Raw genomic sequence first — 21,298 nt, forward strand, 5'->3', positions numbered from 1 at the left:
TAGATTTCTAGCCAGTAGAGATCTGCTCAATAGAAGTGAGTAATTCATCTCTCTTTGATGTAGACATTTAGTGGCTGGTCAGCCAGATCCCTATGGGATCCATTGACTGCAACAATTGTTAACCTGGAGCTGAATCCTGTTTTCTAATAGGGAAGATGTCCGACAGAAACACACAACTCTTTTATCAATTTCACAGTCCTGCCTATTTACAGTTTCCTTGCTTCCGCTGTCTCAGTCTGAGTTCAAGCAAGTTCTCATCCTGGGCTGTCTGTTGCAAAAGCTACTTCTCAACAATCTGCTATAGAGTTAGTTGTTACTGCATGTGTTTCATTGTCTCTCATTTTTTAAATGCATTGTAGCTATTTCCCATTATTAGAATAAATGCTTGAATTAAGATGATATGCAGACAAGAACAAAGTGGTAAATTTAGAAAAATGACTCAATATTGAAGGTATTGCAGGACCTTTTTCTTCTGTGCAACAGATTCTGTCTTGTGCTCACTCTCATGCTGAAAAAATAGTACTGTGAATGGTTAGGGTTTGCAGTGAAATGGCAATTCTTCTGGGCTGGCTAGAATATTACTCCGTAATACTTGTCTGCTGTAGAACAGACAATCTTCCTTATGGAATTTTCTCAATATTAAGTTCTTGTAATAGGAGTCTGCCTTTTGTCTTGCCTTTTTTATTCCAGGATAGGATGATTTGAATAGTGCTGTGAACAGGAACCTTTAAATAGGAATAGGAAAAACAAAAGAAAAAAAATGTATTATCCATCAAAACTAAGTACTGAGAAATCTGAGAGTGACTCTAGTACAGTGAGGGTTACACATTTGTATGGAATATAGGGGAAAGCTTACTGCAATTCACAGTAATCTATTGCCATGTGTTTTAGTATTTCCTTTGATTTCAGATGTATGTGTGAAACATTTGAAATTATGCAGATATGAACAAAAAATATAACCTACTTTGTTGGTTTACAGTATTAGCTGGGATGTGCTCCACTGTTGATTGTGATGTTTTATTTATTAAAGTGGGGATATTGGATAACTCTATCAGTGTTATAGGGAGGTCATAAAATATAGAGTACTGATGGTAGTGTGCAAGTATGACAAAAGCACATATGGGGAGCTCTAAGGAAAAAGGTTTGCAAAAGATGCTTCCTGTTAATAGCATCTGTTTGCCAGATAAAATAGTTGGTGTACAAGCCAGGAATTTGAAGTAGTAACTGCTCACTATAAGGGTAGCAAGCATGACAAGGACTGAGGACATTGAGAAAGGCAAAAGAAATTTGAAGAGCTGAAGCATATGTGATAATTGAAAGTAACTTTCCAGACCCCTTGCAATTAGTTTGCTCTTCCACTTACTCTATGAAGTCTCTAATTACACAGTATCACACAGTATCACAGTATCATTAGGGTTGGAAGAGACCTCACAGATAATCAAGTCCAACCCTTTACCACAGAGCTCAAGGCTAGACCATGGCACCAAGTGCCACGTCCAACCTTGCCTTGAAGTGCCCCAGGGACGGCGACTCCACCACCTCCCCGGGCAGCCCATTCCAGTGTCCAATGACTCTCTCAGTGAAGAACTTTCTCCTCACCTCAAGCCTAAATCTCCCCTGGCGCAGCCTGAGGCTGTGTCCTCTTGTTCTGGCGCTGGCCACCTGAGAGAAGAGAGCAACCTCCTCCTGGCCACAACCACCCCTCAGGTAGTTGTAGACAGCAATAAGGTCACCCCTGAGCCTCCTCTTCTCCAGGCTAAACAACCCCAGCTCCCTCAGCCTCTCCTCATAGGGCTTGTGCTCAAGGCCTCTCACCAGCCTCGTCGCCCTTCTCTGGACACGCTCAAGCATCTCAGCGTCCCTTTTAAACTGGGGAGCCCAGAACTGAACACAATACTCAATTCTTGCATGAAGCATTTTAAACAGCCACTCTCAAACTGTGATCTGAGGGCTGCTGGTGTTACATGAATGACTGTCTACAAAACTTAAGTATTTAAAGAAGCTGTAATAAATCTCTGAATTAAAGGCCGAGAGGAGGTATTTTCCTGTATGTCCTGTATATAGCTTTGGCATTATTGTGTCACACTTCATGTGATACCACAGGTCCTATGCAACCTGTAACAATTCTGACAATCAACACTGGCACACTGATGTAAAAATGTTCAACTGTGTAATGGAGAGATAGTAGCCACAGTTTAATTCTCAAAGTGCATCTAGTTACAGAATGGGAAAATGCACTTAAAAAGTGGTTGAACTTGGTATTTTCTGTTCCAAAAGGAAGGCTGATTTCAGCTTATTTTAGTTTCTGTTAAGTTACGGTTTTCCACTATTTTGATGGCAATATTAACAATATAATATTCAAAATTCATTTCTTTCTCTATTTTTAAAATATAACCAGTGAACACTCAAGGATTAGTCCATAGCCCATTGTGCTCCTATCTAAAACAAAAATATGAAAATTTAATGCACCTTTTTAATTGTGGACATTTGAATTTGAAGACTATTCAGTCCAAGGGTTTAGTGAATCTTTAGGCTTTTTTTCATGTGGCTCAAAAGTGTTCAAATATCTATGATTATCTTGGTTTAGGTTGAAGAAATCACACCCAAATGTTATATTTATAATGGCCTCTCTTGTGTTGCTCCAAGGGAAGCAACATTATGCGTGAAGACCCAGTTTGCTTTCTGTGATTTATATTTGTTTTGTCAATGCATTTTAAACATTTGCTTCCTCATACAAGGATAAACAGCTTTATTACATTTCAGTTGAATGGCTTGCTGTAAAACACTCATTTTATTTTTGTGTAATCAGTGAAAACATTACTTTGGTTTACACTGCTTCATAAAATTGCTCTTGTGCTATGTCAGATGTACATTGATTTGGAAGAATCAGTGTTTACATGGAGTTCATAATAATACAAGATTTACAGTTTTCCTTGTGCATAGCTATTTTAGAAGTCTTTATTTTCAAATGTTCAGGCTGAACTGAAAAGTTTTACTGTTCTAATTATAAATTTTTAAAAATGTAAAGTTCCAAGATAGTAATTTGTTTCAATTTTACATTGTATTTTTAGTTAACTTAAATAATTTTCTTTTTCTTTTATTGTTGTGATCTGTTGTCTGTTTTGTCTGTTGCATGTCCAGGGTTCTAAGGTTAGTACTGCTGCTGTAAGTTTCCTTTTTTTTGCATTTCCAAAAATAACTTCTTTTTTTATAATTTAATATTTTGCTTTTTTATTACTGTTACTTTCTTATATCATATGGTAGGATGCAAATAGCAATATATAAAGTGTAAACATAAACATCTGACATCTGTTCCCTGAGTAACTTAAAGCACTGTCGAGTGTAGCACTTACTTTTAGCTATCGAACTGATTGCAGGAAGGTCTGTGACCTAATTTAAGTTATGAATATAGAGTCATAGAATGCATTGAGTAGGAAGGGACTGATAGAGATCCAACTCCCCTGCAATAAGCATCTGCAACTAGATTAGATTGCTCAAAACCTCATCAAACCTGGCCTTGAATATCTTCATGGATGGAGCCTCCACCACCTCACATCACCCATCTCTGTCATCTCTATTCGTACATGAAGCCATTGATCGTTACTTTCTGGATGTAACCATCCAGGCAATTCCTTATCCAGCTAACATCAAATCTATATCTCTCAATCTCAGAGACAAAGATTTTGTGGGGGGCTGTGCTAAAGGCCTTGCCAAAGTCCAGGCACATGACATCCATTGTCCTTCACTTGTCCCCTACTGTAATAACTCTGTAGTGAAAAAAAAACCAAACAGATTGGTCAGGCAGGACTTGCAGTTAGCAAAGTTCTAAGGTGCAGGCTGCCTCTCTTTAAGCCCTGAACATGTTAACTGTAGGGGAGATGACTTCTCACTGCCATGAAATGGTTATCAGCTCAATTTTTAAATAATTTTTGAGCTACACTTTTCTAATATTGCTAAAACCTGAACGCAGCTTGATCAACAATGGAGCTCATTTTAAATGTTATTAGGATATCAACGTGCTGTTTTAAACAGGTATAGTTGATGGTAAGTTTGATTGTCAAAAACTGCCAGGTTTTGGGGTTTTTGTTTAATTTCACCCAGCAGAGTCTTAGGGATATTTCTAAAGAAAGAAGGCTGGGTTGTTTGTTGTTTGGTTTTTGTTTGGTTGTTTTTTTTTTCATTTTAAAGTCTGAACAAAGCTTGGTAAAACACACTGAAGTGTTACATAAAACAATTACATAAGTTGCTCAAAAAGACAAGATGGTAACTATTTTGACAAGGTTTAAGACTCTGATTGATGCAGCTTGAGAAAAATCAACAGCAGGCAGTGAATTTGCTGCTAGCAAGCCTGATGTTATTTCAAGCATGAGTTCAAAGTTCAAACTTCTATAAGCACCTCTGAGTTTTTCTAGCAGATTTTTAAGGCTATAGATTTTTGCAAATATATTTTTGTTCTGTGAGTGCTTTCAAAATGGTCTTCCAGTCCATTATAAAAAAAACCCAGTAACTCTTTTTACCAAGGAGTAGGAACACAGCACACACTAAGCAGGGGTGACCCAGCTAAAGATATGACTGGAAAGCAGTCTTCTGAGAGTCATCATCTTACCATTTTCTGATCTTGCTGGGCAGACCAGACAGATGACAAGGCTTCCCAAAGCAGTCATGTAATTGATGTGTAATATCCTTAAGAGAAATTAAATTAAGTGGTATCTATCATTGTGCTTGACACATGCCACATTACATCCATCATTTTCCAAAACATTTTTCTTTCCTTAATACTGTTTGGCAGAGTTTGCACTTACATAATTTTAGATGGAAAATATCCTAAAAAGTGACTCATGAGTGAGGATACTAATTTTTTAGAAGTAAGGAAATTAAGCTTTTTTCCCCTTTTTTGTATTTTTTTGATGAAAAGAGTCTTAACAGCACAAAATGTATTTTGGATTTTTATTGCAGCTAATTCTAAGAAAATTATTAAGAATAAACAAACACATCAGAAGACCCTGCAATCTGCAATCCTGTTGACAATCAATAAGACGCAGCCATATGTATCAGTTTAAAAATAGTGTTTAGGCAGATAGACACAACAAAAGTACTAAATCCTATTTTCAATGTCTTCTAGCCCCAGAGTAAAAATATTTGAACACATACTTTAGAAAAAATATATATTTCACTTACTGTTTCCTCACCTATCTGCACTGTTAAACAACTGAATGCATGTAAATGTGACTCTGGACATCTAAGTATCTTTTTAAAGAAAAGCAGGACCCTGTTTTAGATTTCAGAAATATTGACCTCATTCAGGATTTTTCTGTGGATTGCTATTATGGAGAGTCCAGGACTACTTTAAGAAAGAAGTGGCCATTCTCTGAGAAACATGAGCTACACACTATGTGACTTAGGACATTTTTACATTCTTCCTCTTGCTTTTGTGAGGAAGCACAGGTAGGCTCTATCCTGATGTCCCCAGAATCAAAGAACTTTAGAGGTTGGAAGTGACCTCCAGAGATTGAGTCCAACCTCCCTGCCAAAGCAGGATCACCTAGGGTAGTTTGTGTAGGAATGCATCCACATGGGTTTTGAAAGTCTCCAGAGGAGGAGACTCCACAGCCTCTCTGTGGAGTCTCCAGGAGAATTGGACTTTCTCAGTTTCCTATATTGTACAGGCATTCCCAGGGAGAATCAAATTGTGGAAATGGGGCTTTTTTGCCTTCTGTTCCTCACGTTTACTTGCTTATCTAAGAAGAGCATAAAAGCTGTACAGACTAGTTACTTTTACTTGTTGTTACCTGTCACTTTGCCTAAGCCATGGAAGAATGCAGGAGTACAGTGCACCCTTAAATACCATTTATTGTTTTACTGTGTGGCCACACTTTGTCTTCATTTAATTGCTAATAACTTTCTCATTTATATTAAACTTTTTCTCATCTATTACAGCATGTAAACATAAATAGTTTTTTTCACTCTCCATGCTGTCTTGCTTTGAATTTCACTTCCAATTTATGTTAATGTTAGTAATAGGAGAGTATTTTAAGTAAATTTTCAATGTATTTATTATTAAGCATAATAATTTAGATTGGTATTTGTATGTGCTGTCTTTATATTTCACTTGTGTTCAAACTGTTTGATTTGTCTCCTTTTAAAGACTGAATTGGAAAATATTGAAGTGACTCAAGGAATGTCAGCAGAGACAGCAGTAACTTTTCTCAGCCGTCTGATGGCAATGGTTGATGTACTAGTATTTGCCAGTTCTCTGAATTTTAGTGAGATTGAAGCTGAAAAAAACATGTCTTCTGGAGGTCTAATGCGACAGTGCCTAAGGCTTGGTAAGTTGACGGACAGTATGTATTAAATAATTACTTACAGATCAATGAGCTACAGATGGATCAAACAGTGACACATATAGGAAAGGACTTACACTGACTGTGATGGGATAAAATCCTGTTATTATTAGTTTGTTACAGTTTTAAGGTTGAATCAATTTAGCCACAAGAATAAGTTGAAATGACACATCTGAAATTGTTCTTTCTTATGTATGTCAAGTTGTATGTATTCGTGGGGAGTTAAAATATGAAATATAAGTAAAAGGAATTGTATATATTTTTAATAAAACTGCTTTCCTATCTGCATGTAGCACGTTGCTCCATGGATTTGGAAGACTACTTACAGGCTATGTAAGATTAAAGCTGGGGATGAGTGTGCAAACACTGTAGGCCTTATTGTAATGGTCTGGCACCTCTCTTCACTGTTTGCTATAAGCTATTTGCTAATACAATTAATTAGGAAATTAAAAAAATTATAAATGATTTCATCTACTCTACACAAATGATATTCCCTTATCCTTGTGAAAACTAAGTTTTGGCTGTCATCTGGCACGATGTTGTTTTACTAATATTACGTCCCACATAATTTTTCTTGTCTCAAATGATAAATTCTGTACTTGTATTTTGTTCTGTTATTATTCACACCACTCATTAAGTCATTGATAATTATACTGCTCCTGATATAACACTTGTGGTTTATTCTCAATGATCAGTTCTAATGAAATTCTAAATTGCCACCTACTATGTTATTACATGTTGTTAAGTGCTTTCAGATATTGATAATCAGTCTATAACATTCAAAAGGTTTGTTCAAGAGGTTCCATTCAAGGACTAATAATTTTCAAATTTTAGTATACTGATCTAGCATTTGTACAAAACATTTAGTTGTTCAACTAAATACTGAAGTCATCATAATGGTTTCTTAGTACTGACTGCCTCTAATGTGAGAACTGTGTTACACTTACTATTTGGAAGTGTTTACTCACATACCAAAGTGCTAATTTGTTTTCTGACTATAATAGTGATAAAATACTTCAACTTGCATCATTTTCATAACTTCTTTTTAGTTTGTTGTGTGGCTGTGAGAAACTGCCTAGAATGTCGTCAAAGGCAGAGAGAGAGAGTGAACAAAACATCATTAATCGGCAGTAAAACTCAAGATGCTCTTCAGAGTGTGACTGCAGCAGCAGCAGCAGGAGCCAAGGTAACCCAGTCTTCCCTTGTCAACAGAATGACAAATCTGTACTACTGCTTTATAGGATCAGAAAATACTTGTAATTGCCTTCTAAATTATGTGGCAAAAGTGTAGCTTTTTTGTTATTATCTGGTTTAAAGTAAAAGTATGTGAGAGAGTTTATTTGAAACAGGAAAACATTAACACAGTAGTATGACCAGAGGAGTTTTAAATGGCTTTTTCACTTCTGCTTAGTTTCCTGCAAAGAGCAAGTCCCCAAACTCACATCTGTCATATATACCTGCATGGCTTTATTAATTTGTCAGAGCACTTGCAGTTTTGATGAAAACCTGCAATGCCATCTCTGGTGGTGGAACGTCTGAGTCCCAGTAACTTCAGCAGACTTTGTGTGTGTATTAGACATCAGTGTTTTCTATCTGATTTTTTAGGAGTGAAACTTGTTTAAGATTCTGTTGTATGTCAGTTTTTCCAGTTTAATTAATCCATTTGTGTTTTGCTTTGTTGGATTTTTTAAAAAACTTCTTTGTAGCTTTAAGACTTTAGGAGACTTCAAACTAAAATCTCAAAGATTTATTGCTGCCCATGAGTAAAAAAATACAGTACTTTGTATGATGTAATGGATTCCTTATTTTGTTACTGTATTTTTCATTACTAAATTCAGTATTTTGTCTTCTTGAATGGCTTTTTTCACATAGCTTCTTTCACAATATTATTTCATTAAATCTCACAAAAGCATTACGTTTCTCCACCTTTTTTCACATTCGGAGCAAAGCAAATCAGTAGAAGGGGACTTTAGGACAAGAAGAAGTGGCATCAAGTTATGCCAGGGGAGGTATAGTTTAGACACTAGGCAAAACTTCTATACCAGAATGGTTAGCAAATACTGGAACAGACTGCCCAGGGAAGTGTTTCAGTCACCATCCCTGGATGTATTTCAGAGATGTCTAGATATGATGCTCACAGGTATGTTGTAGTAGTGGCCTTGGTTGATTTAGGTAATGGTTGGATTTGATGTTCTTAAAGATCTTTTCCAACCGCAGTGCTTCTGATTCTGTGATTTGTAATACCTTTTTTTTTTTAATAAGTGTACTACTTTATGCTTTTATAATAATAGCAGTTATTCAGTAAGCAGTCTGCAATAAGTCTCAGTAAAATGAACATAAACTGAATTTAAAACAAATATTTATCCTCAGAAATTTTAAGATACATATTAGAAATAATTTATTGCAGTGCTATAAAACAACTTATCTGAAATATTTTTTGTGTGCAAAATATTATCTGTGGGAAGAGATACATTTTTTTCTGAGATACTGGGAAGATCCAACAATTTATATCTAAATAGTTAGTGTTAAGACAATAATTCAAAATCCTTGTCTGAGTATTATGTCGGAATCATATCAGTGGTAAAAACAATCTGAAGTTGATGCAATATCCAAAAAAAAGTCAAGGTTCTAACAGAAATGCTTTGATACTTGGCAGGGAGGGAAAAAACTCACTGCTTTTTTTTTTAGGCTCCCCTTGAAAATGTCCCTGGCAATCTTTCTCCTATAAAAGATCCCGACAGGCTTCTTCAGGATGTTGATATTAATCGTCTACGAGCAGTTGTTTTTCGTGATGTGGTGAGTACTATGTGCTGTAATTCTTTCTTTGGCAAAATCATTGCTTATATTCTGTACCAGAGTTGAAAATACTCTTCATGGGTTACACTTTGTATCTTATCTGCATGCTGTCTGCTAGTGGCTTTGTAACTACCAGCCACTTTCTGCACTTTAAAATCGTACTGGTAAGCCATTTGATATTAGTAGCTAAGTGTATTTAACACTCAGACTTCATCTAATACTGGGCAAGTAATCACAGCCAGAATAAATCTTTTGTGACCTATGTTGATTAAAACTGTATAACTAAAGTTATTAGCTCGTTGTCCAACTAGGATATGAGGAAGAATCATTTTATATATCATTATATATATATACACACACACATATATATGCTACAGAACTTCAGCAAATTGATTTTTAAAGACAATTTTAACTCTACCAAACATATATGTACATATACTCTATATAAAAGATACATTAAAATCTTGTTGTGTTTTTTTCAGATCTGTCTGAAATAGCTTTTAGCATAAAGGTGCATCACAATGTGTTGTGTTTTATTTTGAAGTAGTACAGTAGAAATTATTATTGTTTATATGTAATTAGATCCATTATGTTTAAACTTCTCCAGCCCAAGTTTGAATGGATTGAAGTGAAGACTGATGGTAGAAATAGCTTTAAAAAAAAAATAAAGCAGAACTTGATACAAATTAAACAATTATGTCAGGATGACCTGATCATCTTGGAAGAGCAAGGTCTTCTGTTTGCTACACTTTTCTTAACTAGAGGAGAAAGGAAAGGGAGAAATACTGTTTCTGGCATTTCTATGAAAGAACTTAATAAGAGAATTTCTAAAATTGCAAAGACCTGCAGCCAAATTAAATATGGAAAACAGTCACTGGATTTCTAATAGAAAATGCATACTTCTGGAAGTAAGACATGCTGAAGCCACTATAGGAGCAGATAGGGTCTGAAGTCTGAAGTCTTAATTCTATCGTGTTGAGGTTTACCGTGTAAGAATTAAAACCCCAGATATTTCAGTTGAACTACAATGTTCAATCAACATAATAGCTAAGCCATAGTTGGTAGTTACTGTAGTACAGCAGACTATGTGGAGTGTGAGGAAAAGACACAAAGGTGTGGCCTTTTTCCTTAATTTCCTTAATTACAGCCCTGGAAAACTGGCATTGCTGCTGACAACCCAGTTAAGGGAGAAGGCAGAGTGTGCAGGTTGGGATTTGTTGCTGGAAGAAAAACAATGGTCATATCCCTTGTGCTTTTACATGTTACCAGAAGCTGTTAGAAATGCCTATGTGTCCATTGTTAACTAGAAGAGCATCAGCAAGCTTAGTTACCTCTCTCATCAGTTGTACCCCTTACCTTCTTGTGGCAGGAGCTTTCGGAGTCTCATACTTAGGGCAGCAAAAGTCCTTACTGTTGGGAGGCCCTGAAAGTACTCTCAGAGCATAGTCCAGCCTGTGTTTTGTAAAGCCCATTGGCACCACAGCCCCAGAGATTTGTGTAGTTGCCAAGTTAACTGTAAAAATTCAGTACTTAATACATACTGTGTGTACAGTACTCCCCTGAAAATCCATTAAATCTTCTACATAATCCATTTTCTACTATATTAACAGAGAAAATATTCCAGAAGGGTATTATTTATTAATCCTGGTAATGATCTTGTGTGAAAACTCTATGGAAATGTCTGATATTTTAGATCTGTTCTTTTTTTTCCAACACAGGATGACAGCAAACAGGCTCAGTTCTTAGCTTTGGCAGTAGTCTACTTTATTTCCGTTCTGATGGTCTCCAAATACCGTGATATACTAGAACCACAAAGAGAAACTGCAAGGTCTGGGAGCCAGGCAGGTAGAAATATCAGACAAGAAATAAATTCACCAACAAGTACAGGTACATTTGTTTTCTTCAAATGTATTAGTTTTTAATTTTTTTTTTATATATAATGATTTTATTACCAAGTATTTTTAGTGAGTAGGTAAAGTCCTATTAGGAAATTACTTGTTACGTTCTTCCTCTATAATCAATTGGTTCTTTAACATACATTGGCAGATTTCAGTTATTCTATGTATTTGCTTATAGAGTATAAATAATTTCCATTTGCATCTTGTTTTTTTATGCATTTCATTATTTAATTTGAGAGTAATTAAAAAGAAACAGGGTGCCTGATGGAATTAGAGCTGTAAAATACAAGACAGTTGACCAGCACAACTTCCTGAATCTGTTGTTAGGAAGAACAGATATCTTCACCCCTAAACCTATGAAAAGTATAAACAGCAAACACAGCTCATGTGAACTATTTTTGTTTGAGTGAGATTTCTGAGAGTAGTGGTGGAGGACTGAGTTCTTTCTTGAAGTCCTGCTGTGTTAGTGCTTGTGTTTAAAAGCCAATGGAAACATTATGATAGAAAGGAAACATTTCTATTGCGTTCCTTGACTGAACTGTTTGTGATTTTTATTAGTAGTTTACTAGCTTGTGTTCTTCAACTTGAGAGGGAGGGAGTCTGTTTGGCTGTCAGCAGCTGTCAGAAATTAGGGATCCAGACAGTACCCTGCTTTGTTTCAAATATTTTACACTGTCAGGTCAGTAGTTTTTTTCAAGTCTGATTGGACTGATTTCAACTTATGCCTCCTGTGATAAGAGCTGAAAGCAGATTTTGTCAATGAAGTGCTTTATATATTTTTTTCTTGTATTTATTTTTTTATTACTTTCATTTATGGAGTTGCTAATTTTCATCTGCATAGAATTTATCTTCCAATTTGTGTCATTATTTTCTTACTCATTGGAATGTTTTACTAGTTATAGATACAGTTTTAAGTCTATGTGTTTGTATGCTTTTCATTTTAAATATATTACATGAACATTGTTATGAGAAATCATAAGTTTGTGTGCTTTCCTGGTTATATATAATGGTTCTGCACTAAGAAAACTGCGAGTTTCAGTGAACTACTTCATCCATGATTGTCTTGCCTGTGTGCATGTGTATATATATATATACCTCTTTCTGTGTCTCTTTTTCCCCATTAATGTTGCTCTTGAAGTGCCCAAATAATAGGTATGCTGTTCCCTATCTCTTGATACAGAAGTTGTTTTCTTCCTTTAGAAATGCATTTTTTTCACTGATAATACCATATTTGCATGTTTCAATGAGATAGAATATCTGTCATGGATCCACAGTGGACCAGGCCACACATGAATACTAGCTGGCTCACATCTGATTCCATGATTTTCTCCACAGTTGTGGTCATACCATCTATCCCTCACCCAAGTTTGAACCATGGATTCCTTGCCAAGTTAATTCCTGAGCAGAGCTTTGCCCACTCATTTTACAAAGGTAATATAAACATCATCTCCTAACCTGTTTGGGTGTTCTTATTTAATGTAATGTAATTCAAGAACTAACTGTGATGTAATTGTTGATAAATAAGTATACGCCTCAGGTTACATGGAGATCAGACCTGATGATACCTTAAAAACTTTAACTTCCTGCCTACCTTTCTCTAGGAAATCTCTTTCCCACTTTTACTACCATTTACCAACTTTTACCTATTATGAAATAAAATTTTAAAAAGAGTCACGAGGAGGGAATGGATATAGAAAATAGTAAATGTTTTGGTTTGTGGTTATTCTGCTACAGTATTAAGTCCATGAAAATAAAATCAGGACCATATTTGCATACCACAAATTATGTAGTGCTTCTGTAGTATTCCCTTTCCCCATACCCTTGCCTGTTCTTTTGCCTTCCTTTCTCGCTTTTTTTCTCGCCTTTTTGATGGTATGTAAACCTTCAATATTGTATGTATTGTGAATTATTTTATGCCTGTTATTTAATGTGCTGTGCTGTGCTTTTCTTGAAGGGAACCACTTTTGTGATCGAGCAACTATTATATGTTTTGGGCCTAATTTGTTTTGTTTTGTTTGTTTGTTTGTTTGAACAGATGCAGGGAATAATAATGCAGGGAATATGTTTTACAGAGATCATGACTTGAAAAAGAGAGGATTACCTAAATGGAACAATAACCAAGTTTGCATGTACATTTCCCCATTTTTTTGCATGCAGAATCCAGAAGTGTAGAATAGGTGAAAACATTTAACCTGGTGAAAATGCATTTGGTACAATTTTGAATAATCTCAATACATAAGAAAAGACTGATTTATAAAAAGCCTAAGAGAATTCAAATTGCATCCTGTTTATGAAGAACAGAAGTATTTATCTTCTGGCTTTAGTAATAGTGCATATTATGTTTATCATAGACTGCTCTAGGACCATTATGCTAAAATACTCATTACTTCAACTTTTAAACGAACCTTAGGTTAACCTAGCATTTGTTTGGTGTACACACACGTATGAATATCATAAATTATTTTAATTTCTATCATCTGGCAAGCAAGGGTTTGTGATTTTGGTTAATAAGACTATTGTCTGCCATACAAAGAAAAAAATATATTTTGGGTCATTCAATTTGCCAATATAGTATTTGTTGTGATGTAGTTGCATCTTTATGATTTAATCTGTTGTTGACTTTAAAGAAAGAGGAATCTTTTGCTGTTAGTTAGTACTATGTAGCAGTATAGCATTTCCCCTAAATATTAACTACTGCTTTTTCATTTTGCATCTAGAACATATTTCTGTATATCATACATAGGATATTTTATTCTTAACTACTTTTTTCTTAAAAGTTGGAAAAACTTTGTGAAAAAAATGGAAGCATCCATATAAACTCCCAAAATGTTTCAGATAAAACATTTTTTAAGAATGGTGTCTTCCATACTATTGTTCATTGTATTTGTTTTAACTTGCATTCAAGTTTTGTTTTCCAAATAGTTCAACAGAGCTACGGTAAGTGTGAGCAGTAGCATATCTCTATGAATTAAGGGACAGGAACTAGCTATTTGAAATAAATCTATTTTTAGGAGATGGAGTCTTAGCTGTGTGTTTAGGAAATTTGTTGGAGTAAGGGTAAGAAAGGAGTAGGAATATTACTGGCATTAACTGATTTTGTTAGTGACACTTAACTATTTTCTATGGAGCAATATCTTTAATTCAAATAAATGTATAGCTGTGTGACAACCTAGTTGTCTCAGGCACATTACAGTATGTGATTGGTGTATGCTTCTTATGGGTAACTACAGCTTCTGTCAAGTGCAAGAGTTTCAAACCATTATGCTTGATATGAAACCTTTGATTCACATCACGTGCATAGTTCACTGATGATATTATACATGGATAAAATGTAGCACTGAAACAAAAGATTTTTAAAGTACACCTTGCAGGGAAATATTTTCTACCTTTGCTTACAAGTGTTTGTAGGTGTTAAAATAAGGATTTAATGTTTCTTTTACTGTTAATCAAATATTGTTGATGAGCTGTGGTATCTTATGGTGCTTAAAGGAGAAAGGTAGAAAAAAATAAATTGCTGATATCCATGACTACCATTTAACAATAAAAATGTTTCTTTCTTTATAATATCCTGTACATCTCTATCTGTTTTTCTGAGCCGATTCACGAGGAGGAGAAAAATGTGTCTATCTGTACATTTGCTACTTGTCATAAGTTCGTTTGAAGCGCTTCTACTAATTTCTGATAAATTCAGAGGTTCTGCAGTACTTCTAAAATAGTCTGTGCTTAGCCAAACAAAACAAAACTTGAAAAATGAAAGTAAAGCTCCATCTCTTTTCAATATGTCACATATTACTCATAAGGAAAGTTGCAGACCAGAACTTAACTCTTGCATCTGAATGATGTTTCAGAAACACAGTCCTACAAAAATTAAATGTTGCCAGACTTGCTTCTTTCTATTCACAAAAACAATGAATTAGAGTGATTTAGACTTTTGGGATGTCAGATGCCTCAGTTTCTCTACATTTGTGAGAATTTTTGTATAAAGACTTTAAACCAAGAATTATTTAAAAGGTAGAGTGTGTCAAGTGGTCTAAAAAGTTGTCTGGTCTACAGACCTTATGGTTCATCAGATTTCTTCAATTCACATGATGAAGAAAAGTTCAACATAATTGTAGTATGGAGAAGTAGTAAAGATGAGAATAGCATTTAAAATGCCTTTTCCGGAAGGGGAGAACAGTTTTTACCTGACTGGTAAAAAAATGATAGAAACATTCTTTGTCATTCTTACTGTTTCTATGAGTACTGCAGTGTAACCAAAAGCCCTGCACTAGGTTTTCAGGCTTTTGACTCAAAATTATCAGCCATATATGAGTTGTACTTTCTGGAAAATATCAGTGGTGAATCAGTGCCTGACCTAGTCGCCCTAATCTCCCTTTTTAATAGGTGAGGAGAAGTTACTGCACATTTAGGGCACAGTTCATCTGGCTTGCTTTAGAGATGTGCTTAAAAAAGAGATAAATTTGGCATTAGAAATCCCTTTTTCTGTTCACTGAGGATGCTAGTGTAGACCTCTGCCTTGTTCAGATTAATTCTGTCTCCTTTGAGTAGGTTTAACTGACCTCCAGACACAAAATTTCTTTAATGACAAAAGCTGTCATGACATTCTTTAAACTCAAGCACTTAATCCAGTCTAATGACTTCTAATGTGTGTTAGTAATATCCCCATCCCATAGATAGCTACGATTTGTAAATGTGTGATTGTAGACACATGCTTTTCCTTGTACTACATGTATATGGTTCAAATGTAGGAACTATATATCCATGCTTTTTCTTGTACTACATGTATATGGTTCAAATGTAGGAACTATATATCCATGCAAAAGCCACTACATAGTATCCTCCACCTAGCGTTTGGCAAGTATGTGCCCTTTGTATTGGCACGTAACAACTGAGCAGTGCATACTATTGTCCCTCTGATAAACATTTTAGTTCTTCTCTACCTATCTCTGTGTGCAATACAACTAAGCTGCACCTTTCTCCATTGTAAAGTATTTAAAAATACTGGGTTGGTTTTTTTTTGTTGTTGTTATATGATTGAGATGTCCAGTTCTGTTCTTTTTTTTCATGTAAGTGTTTCAGTGTCCTTTTTTAGCAGCTGCTGAGTGCTTGAGATCATCAAAGGAAGGATCTTGCAGTCTGATCTACTGACACCTTTGCAGTCCGATGTACAAGCAAACCCTCTTATGAAAATCTTTACCTTTCATCTTTAGCACAATCTTCCACAAAGATCATGTGTGAGAAATCATTATGTAGTAAGGAAGCAATGATAAAGCTCAGTATCTACTGGTGATGAGAGGTGATTTCAAGTTCTTTGAAAAGATTTGTTTCTAATTGAGGAAGAGGAAAATAGTCCCAGTAAGCAAAGTTACTTCTCATGGAAGACAGATAATCTTCTGGTTTGTTTTTCAAATACATTATTTTATTTGCAAGCAAAAATTACTTTTATTATTTTGCAAATTCCTTTTTACAAGGAGTCGCATGAGAAAGATGGAGGTAAATGGACCCAAGTTACAGCTGGGAAGATTCTGATTAAACATGTAGAAAATTTTTCACAACAAGGACAATTAGCCATTGGAATAATTACAGTATCACAGTATCACCAAGGTTGGAAGAGACCTCACAGATCATCAAGTCCAACCCTTTACCACAGTGCCCAAGGCTAGACCATGGCACCAAGTGCCACATCCAACCTTGCCTTGAACTGCCCCAGGGACGACGACTCCACCACCTCCCCAGGCAGCCCATTCCAGTGCCCAATGACTCTCTCAGTGAAGAACTTTCTCCTCACCTCGAGCCTAAATTTCCCCTGGCACAGCCTGAGGCTGTGTCCTCTCGTTCTGGAGCTGGCCACCTGAGAGAAGAGAGCAACCTCCCCCTGGCCACAACCACCCCTCAGGTAGTTGTAGACAGTAATAAGGTCACCCCTGAGCCTCCTCTTCTCCAGGCTAAACAATCCCAGCTCCCTCAGCCTCTCCTCGTAGGGCTTGTGCTCGAGGCCTCTCACCAGCCTCGTCGCCCTTCTCTGGACACGCTCGAGCATCTCAGCGTCCCTCCTAAACTGGGGGGCCCAGAACTGAACGCAGTACTCGAGGTGTGGTCTGACCAGTGCAGAGTACAGGGGCAGAATGACCTCCCTGCTCCTGCTGACCACACCATTCCTGATGCAGGCCAGGATGCCACTGGCTCTCTTGGCCACCTGGGCACACTGCTGGCTCATGTTCAGGCGGGTATCAATCAGTACCCCCAGATCCCTTTCTGTCTGGCTGCTCTCCAGCCACTCTGACCCCAGCCTGTATCTCTGCATGGCGTTGTTGTGGCCAAAGTGCAGTACCCTGCACTTCGAGCTATTGAACCCCATCCCATTGGCCTCTGCCCATCTGTCCAGGCGGTCAAGGTCCCGCTGCAGAGCCCTTCTGTCCTCCAACTCAGTCACATCTGCCCCCAGCTTAGTGTCATCTGCAAACTTGCTGATGACTGACCCCCAGGGAAGCGGTGAATTCCCCAACCCTGGACACTTTTAAAGATTAGACTGGACAGGATGCTGGGCCATCTTGTCAGGATGATGCTTTTGCCAAGAAAGATGGGCCTAGGTGATCCTTGAGGTCCTTCTCATCATATTCTATAATTTTATAATTGAAACACATGGAATTAACATCATAGGAGATCAGGTCTTTGTGTAGGAGAGTTATCAAGACTGGCATAATGGCACATTCTCAAAGTTCACCCAAGTAGTGAAACTTGCCACAGAAGAAATACAGGACCATGATATCTTTGTTAATAACAGCTAATCGTACACCACATAAAATAAGGTAGTCTCTTCAACTTACAGCTGCAAGTTGCAAGTAGTTTTAGCTGTGGTGGTCTGGATCACTTCAGATGAATTTTGTCCATTATGATAATTATTTGAGCTATCCTTGCTCACCTTAAATATTTTCTAGACTAATCATAGAATGTCAGGGGCTGGAAGGGACCTCAAAACATCATCTAGTCCAACCTAGATGATCTGCTGTTACTTTAAACAATACTCCCACATCTGCAGCTGAGGAAAAGTGTGAATAATCTTTTTTTTTTGCCCCCACACTTCAACTTGCACTCTGTTAATTAACCACATCATGCAAAGATATTTTCAATTGAAAATAGATGTTTTCATTTAGCTTTATTCAAGGGTGTTTTTAGAAATTAAAGCATTGCAATTCACCTTATAATATATGGTGCAAAGAAAATTGCTGTGTAGCTTATCAGAACATTTTGTCAAAAATTGTCTTTTCAACTCTCTTGATGTCACTGTCTATATTTTTTCCCAAAGTACTATAAATGAACAGATTTCTTAAAAGGCATGTTCTGTGGATGGACTGCAAGCCATTGATTTATTTTCTTCTTGACAGAATGAACTATATTAAAAAGTTGCAAAGTCTTCATTGAAGACATGTACAGCATCAAACTTTACTATTCTCATAGTTAGACAGTACTCTGGGTACTGTGCTTTGCTGCACTGTTGGTTGTATTCCTAACATAGCAGCATAGAAATTTCCAGCCTATTTTTATGTTGCTTTTGTTTGGGGTTTTTTTTGCATGATGGTAAGAAACTATGCAAAATGGCCTAGAAGACTATTTTCCACTGCTTGCCAAAGTATCGTAGAATCATCATATCTAAGCTGGAAAAGACGTTTGAGGTCATCAAGTCAAATCATTAACACTACCAAATCTGATGCTAAATCATCGCCCTCAGCACCATGTCTACATGTGTTCCAAGTACCTCCAGGGATGATGATTCAAAGACTTCCCTGGTCAACCCATTTCAGTTCCTGACAACACTTTCATTGAAGAAACTTTTCCTAATGTCCAACCTAAACTTCCCCCTGTGCAACTTGAGGTGTTTTTTTCTCATCTTCTCACTTGCTGCTTGGGAGGAGACCAACACTTCCCTCACTACAACCTTCTTTCAGGTAGCTGTACTCATTTTCTCCAAACTAAACAACCTCAGCTCCATTCCCTCTGTAGAGTCGTGGCAAAATCTACTTGTTTTGAAGAAACAGAGGAAAATCTTCTGAGGTACATGGATGATAACCGTTAGGATGACAAAATTCAAATTCTACTGAATTGCTGGCTGTTGCTCAAAATTATCCTACCACTATATTGATGAAATATATGCCACTTATTCCAAATATCTCTGAAAAGACATGCATTTGAATATCATGAGATAGCAATAAATACATCTTGATGTAATATTTATTGCCCTTCATGAACTACTGAAGCCTCAGAAGAGAGGTTTGCACATATTTTGTAATTAATTGGTCAGTCATGCACAAAACAGTTGTAATAGAGGTATTTTTAAAAATAACATTGGTACTTTTCACCTGCACAAGTTGCATATCATTTAAAATTGCATCAAATTGCATTAGGTCTTTTAATTAAAAAAAAATCAAAGTAGTGTTAATACTTTTAGTTTAAGTTTGATCACATTATGGAACATACTCTGTGCTTCACTGTTAAATTTTGGTGCTGGATGCTCTAACCTACCTAGATAATGGAAAGTTTTGTATTTCTTCTGCAATAAAACTTTAGTCACAAGAATAACAGCTATATAAGCATGGGTCAGAAATACAGATATTGCCATAGGTAACCACCAACTAATCTGTTTTTTTCATTGTGAGGGTTCTGAGTATATGCAAGATAAGAATTTAAAAAAAAACCAAGATAGAAACTGATAAAAACTATGTAAATTCACCTAGAAAAGAACCACCAAACAACATAATACTGTGTTGTTCCTAATTGTTTTTTGTTTGTTTGTTTGTTTGTTTTAATTCCAAATGTAAGCAGCTCTTTTTATACTTCAAAGATAACCTTTCTTTAATATAGCTTTTCGTTTTCATAGCTTTATCTTATCATGTCTTTTTTAGTTAGTATCTTGGTAATGCTTTGGTTTAGCGCTGGTAGCATTTTGTTTGGCAACCAGGCAATCAATCAAACTGATGTACAGCTGTCTTATCTATCAAGCACTGAGTGAAGGAGTTTTGATTAGTAAGGAAGAATTAAGACATTGATTAAAGACATTGCCTCAACAGATCGAGAGTTATGTCTGTCATAAGTGGCTCTTTTAATCTCTTTCTTTTGTTGAGGTAGAAGGATTTTCCCTGTGTGCCTGCCTGAGTCCAAGAGTGATTGTGGGGAAAGAAACAAATTATATGACTTTTGAGGAATTTGAACAAATAGAAGCAATTTCCAGTGAGCAAAAAGAGAAGACATGCACTTAACAGGTGTCCATCTGTGGAAAAGGGCTAATAGCTCTCTTCTCTCCAATCACTTCACAACTTTGATTTCCCCACCTTAATTTTCTCCTGCTTGATTTCTCTCCCTCTTAAGAGCCTGTATTTGGCCCAGTCCAGAGCTATATCCTTTCTCCTCACAGATCCTTTCTGATTAAAAGGAAATTCCCAACCACCTGTCTTAAATCTCCTGGGTCAAGATCTGCACCCTTCCATTTGCCAACCCACTCCTGACTTTTTCATACCTGACCTTCCCCGGTCCTCTGATTTTCAGCCATGTTCCTCTTGCCCTCAGCCATTCATGTCAAAGCCCTGGGGTATCAGTTTTGCTCTTCCCAACCAGATGTTGCTGTGGCATGTGCTCTACTTCCACATCTCAATGTGCATGATGTTAGGAGAAACTTCTTCACTGAAGGGGTTGTAAAGCACTGGAACAGGCTGTCAAGGGAAGTGGTGGAGTCACCATCCCTGGAGGTATTTAAAAGATGTATAGATGTGGTCATGAGTGATATAGTTTAGTGGTGACCTGGCAGTGTTAACAGTTGGACTTGATGATCTTAAAGATCTCTTCCAAACTAATCAGTTCTATCATTCTAAATAATTGAGCTATGGTCACATTCATTGTGCAAGGAATTTGTACTCTAATCTCTTCATAATTTCCACACAGAAAATGTAAAAACAGTAAGAGCAAATGCCTGCATATATGTTGGCATATTAACATTTTTCATAGGATGATTCTTCTCAAAGATGCACCTCAGCCTCTGAGTCCAGTTTCATTGCAACTCTGTTGTTCGTTACTACTTCTGTTGTACTTTTACTCTTCCTTTCCATCCACGTATTTAGTTTCTTGTCTTGATTTAATTGTGCTGCTTCTCATATATGAAAACTAGTAGGCTGGTGTTGCTGGGAGTAATATTTTCACCCTGTCTTTGTAGCCTAAATCTTAGGAATTGATTAGTTGACTGCCATCTATGGAGGAAGCAGTATCACTGCCTGC

At 36.5% G+C, this 21,298-nt stretch overlaps 1 protein-coding gene across 6 annotated transcripts in view; it reads left to right on the plus strand.

Annotated features, from left to right (window-relative positions):
- Window positions 1-21,298, plus strand: part of NBEA (neurobeachin) — a 527,236-nt gene that overhangs the window by 177,328 nt on the left and 328,610 nt on the right. For 4 of the 6 annotated variants that reach the window (XM_064173040.1, XM_064173052.1, XM_064173047.1 and 1 more), the window contains 6 exons: window positions 3,142-3,165; window positions 6,146-6,326; window positions 7,391-7,527; window positions 9,030-9,137; window positions 10,856-11,024; window positions 12,371-12,466. In XM_064173040.1, the coding sequence (XP_064029110.1) occupies window positions 3,142-3,165; window positions 6,146-6,326; window positions 7,391-7,527; window positions 9,030-9,137; window positions 10,856-11,024; window positions 12,371-12,466 (715 nt within the window). The remainder of the gene's footprint in view (window positions 1-3,141; window positions 3,166-6,145; window positions 6,327-7,390; window positions 7,528-9,029; window positions 9,138-10,855; window positions 11,025-12,370; window positions 12,467-21,298) is intronic. The other 2 variants (XM_064173060.1, XM_064173070.1) reach the window with 1 other exon arrangement.

The sequence above is a fragment of the Pogoniulus pusillus genome, chromosome 3 (genome assembly GCF_015220805.1).
Source record: "Pogoniulus pusillus isolate bPogPus1 chromosome 3, bPogPus1.pri, whole genome shotgun sequence".
Lineage (NCBI taxonomy): Eukaryota > Metazoa > Chordata > Aves > Piciformes > Lybiidae > Pogoniulus > Pogoniulus pusillus.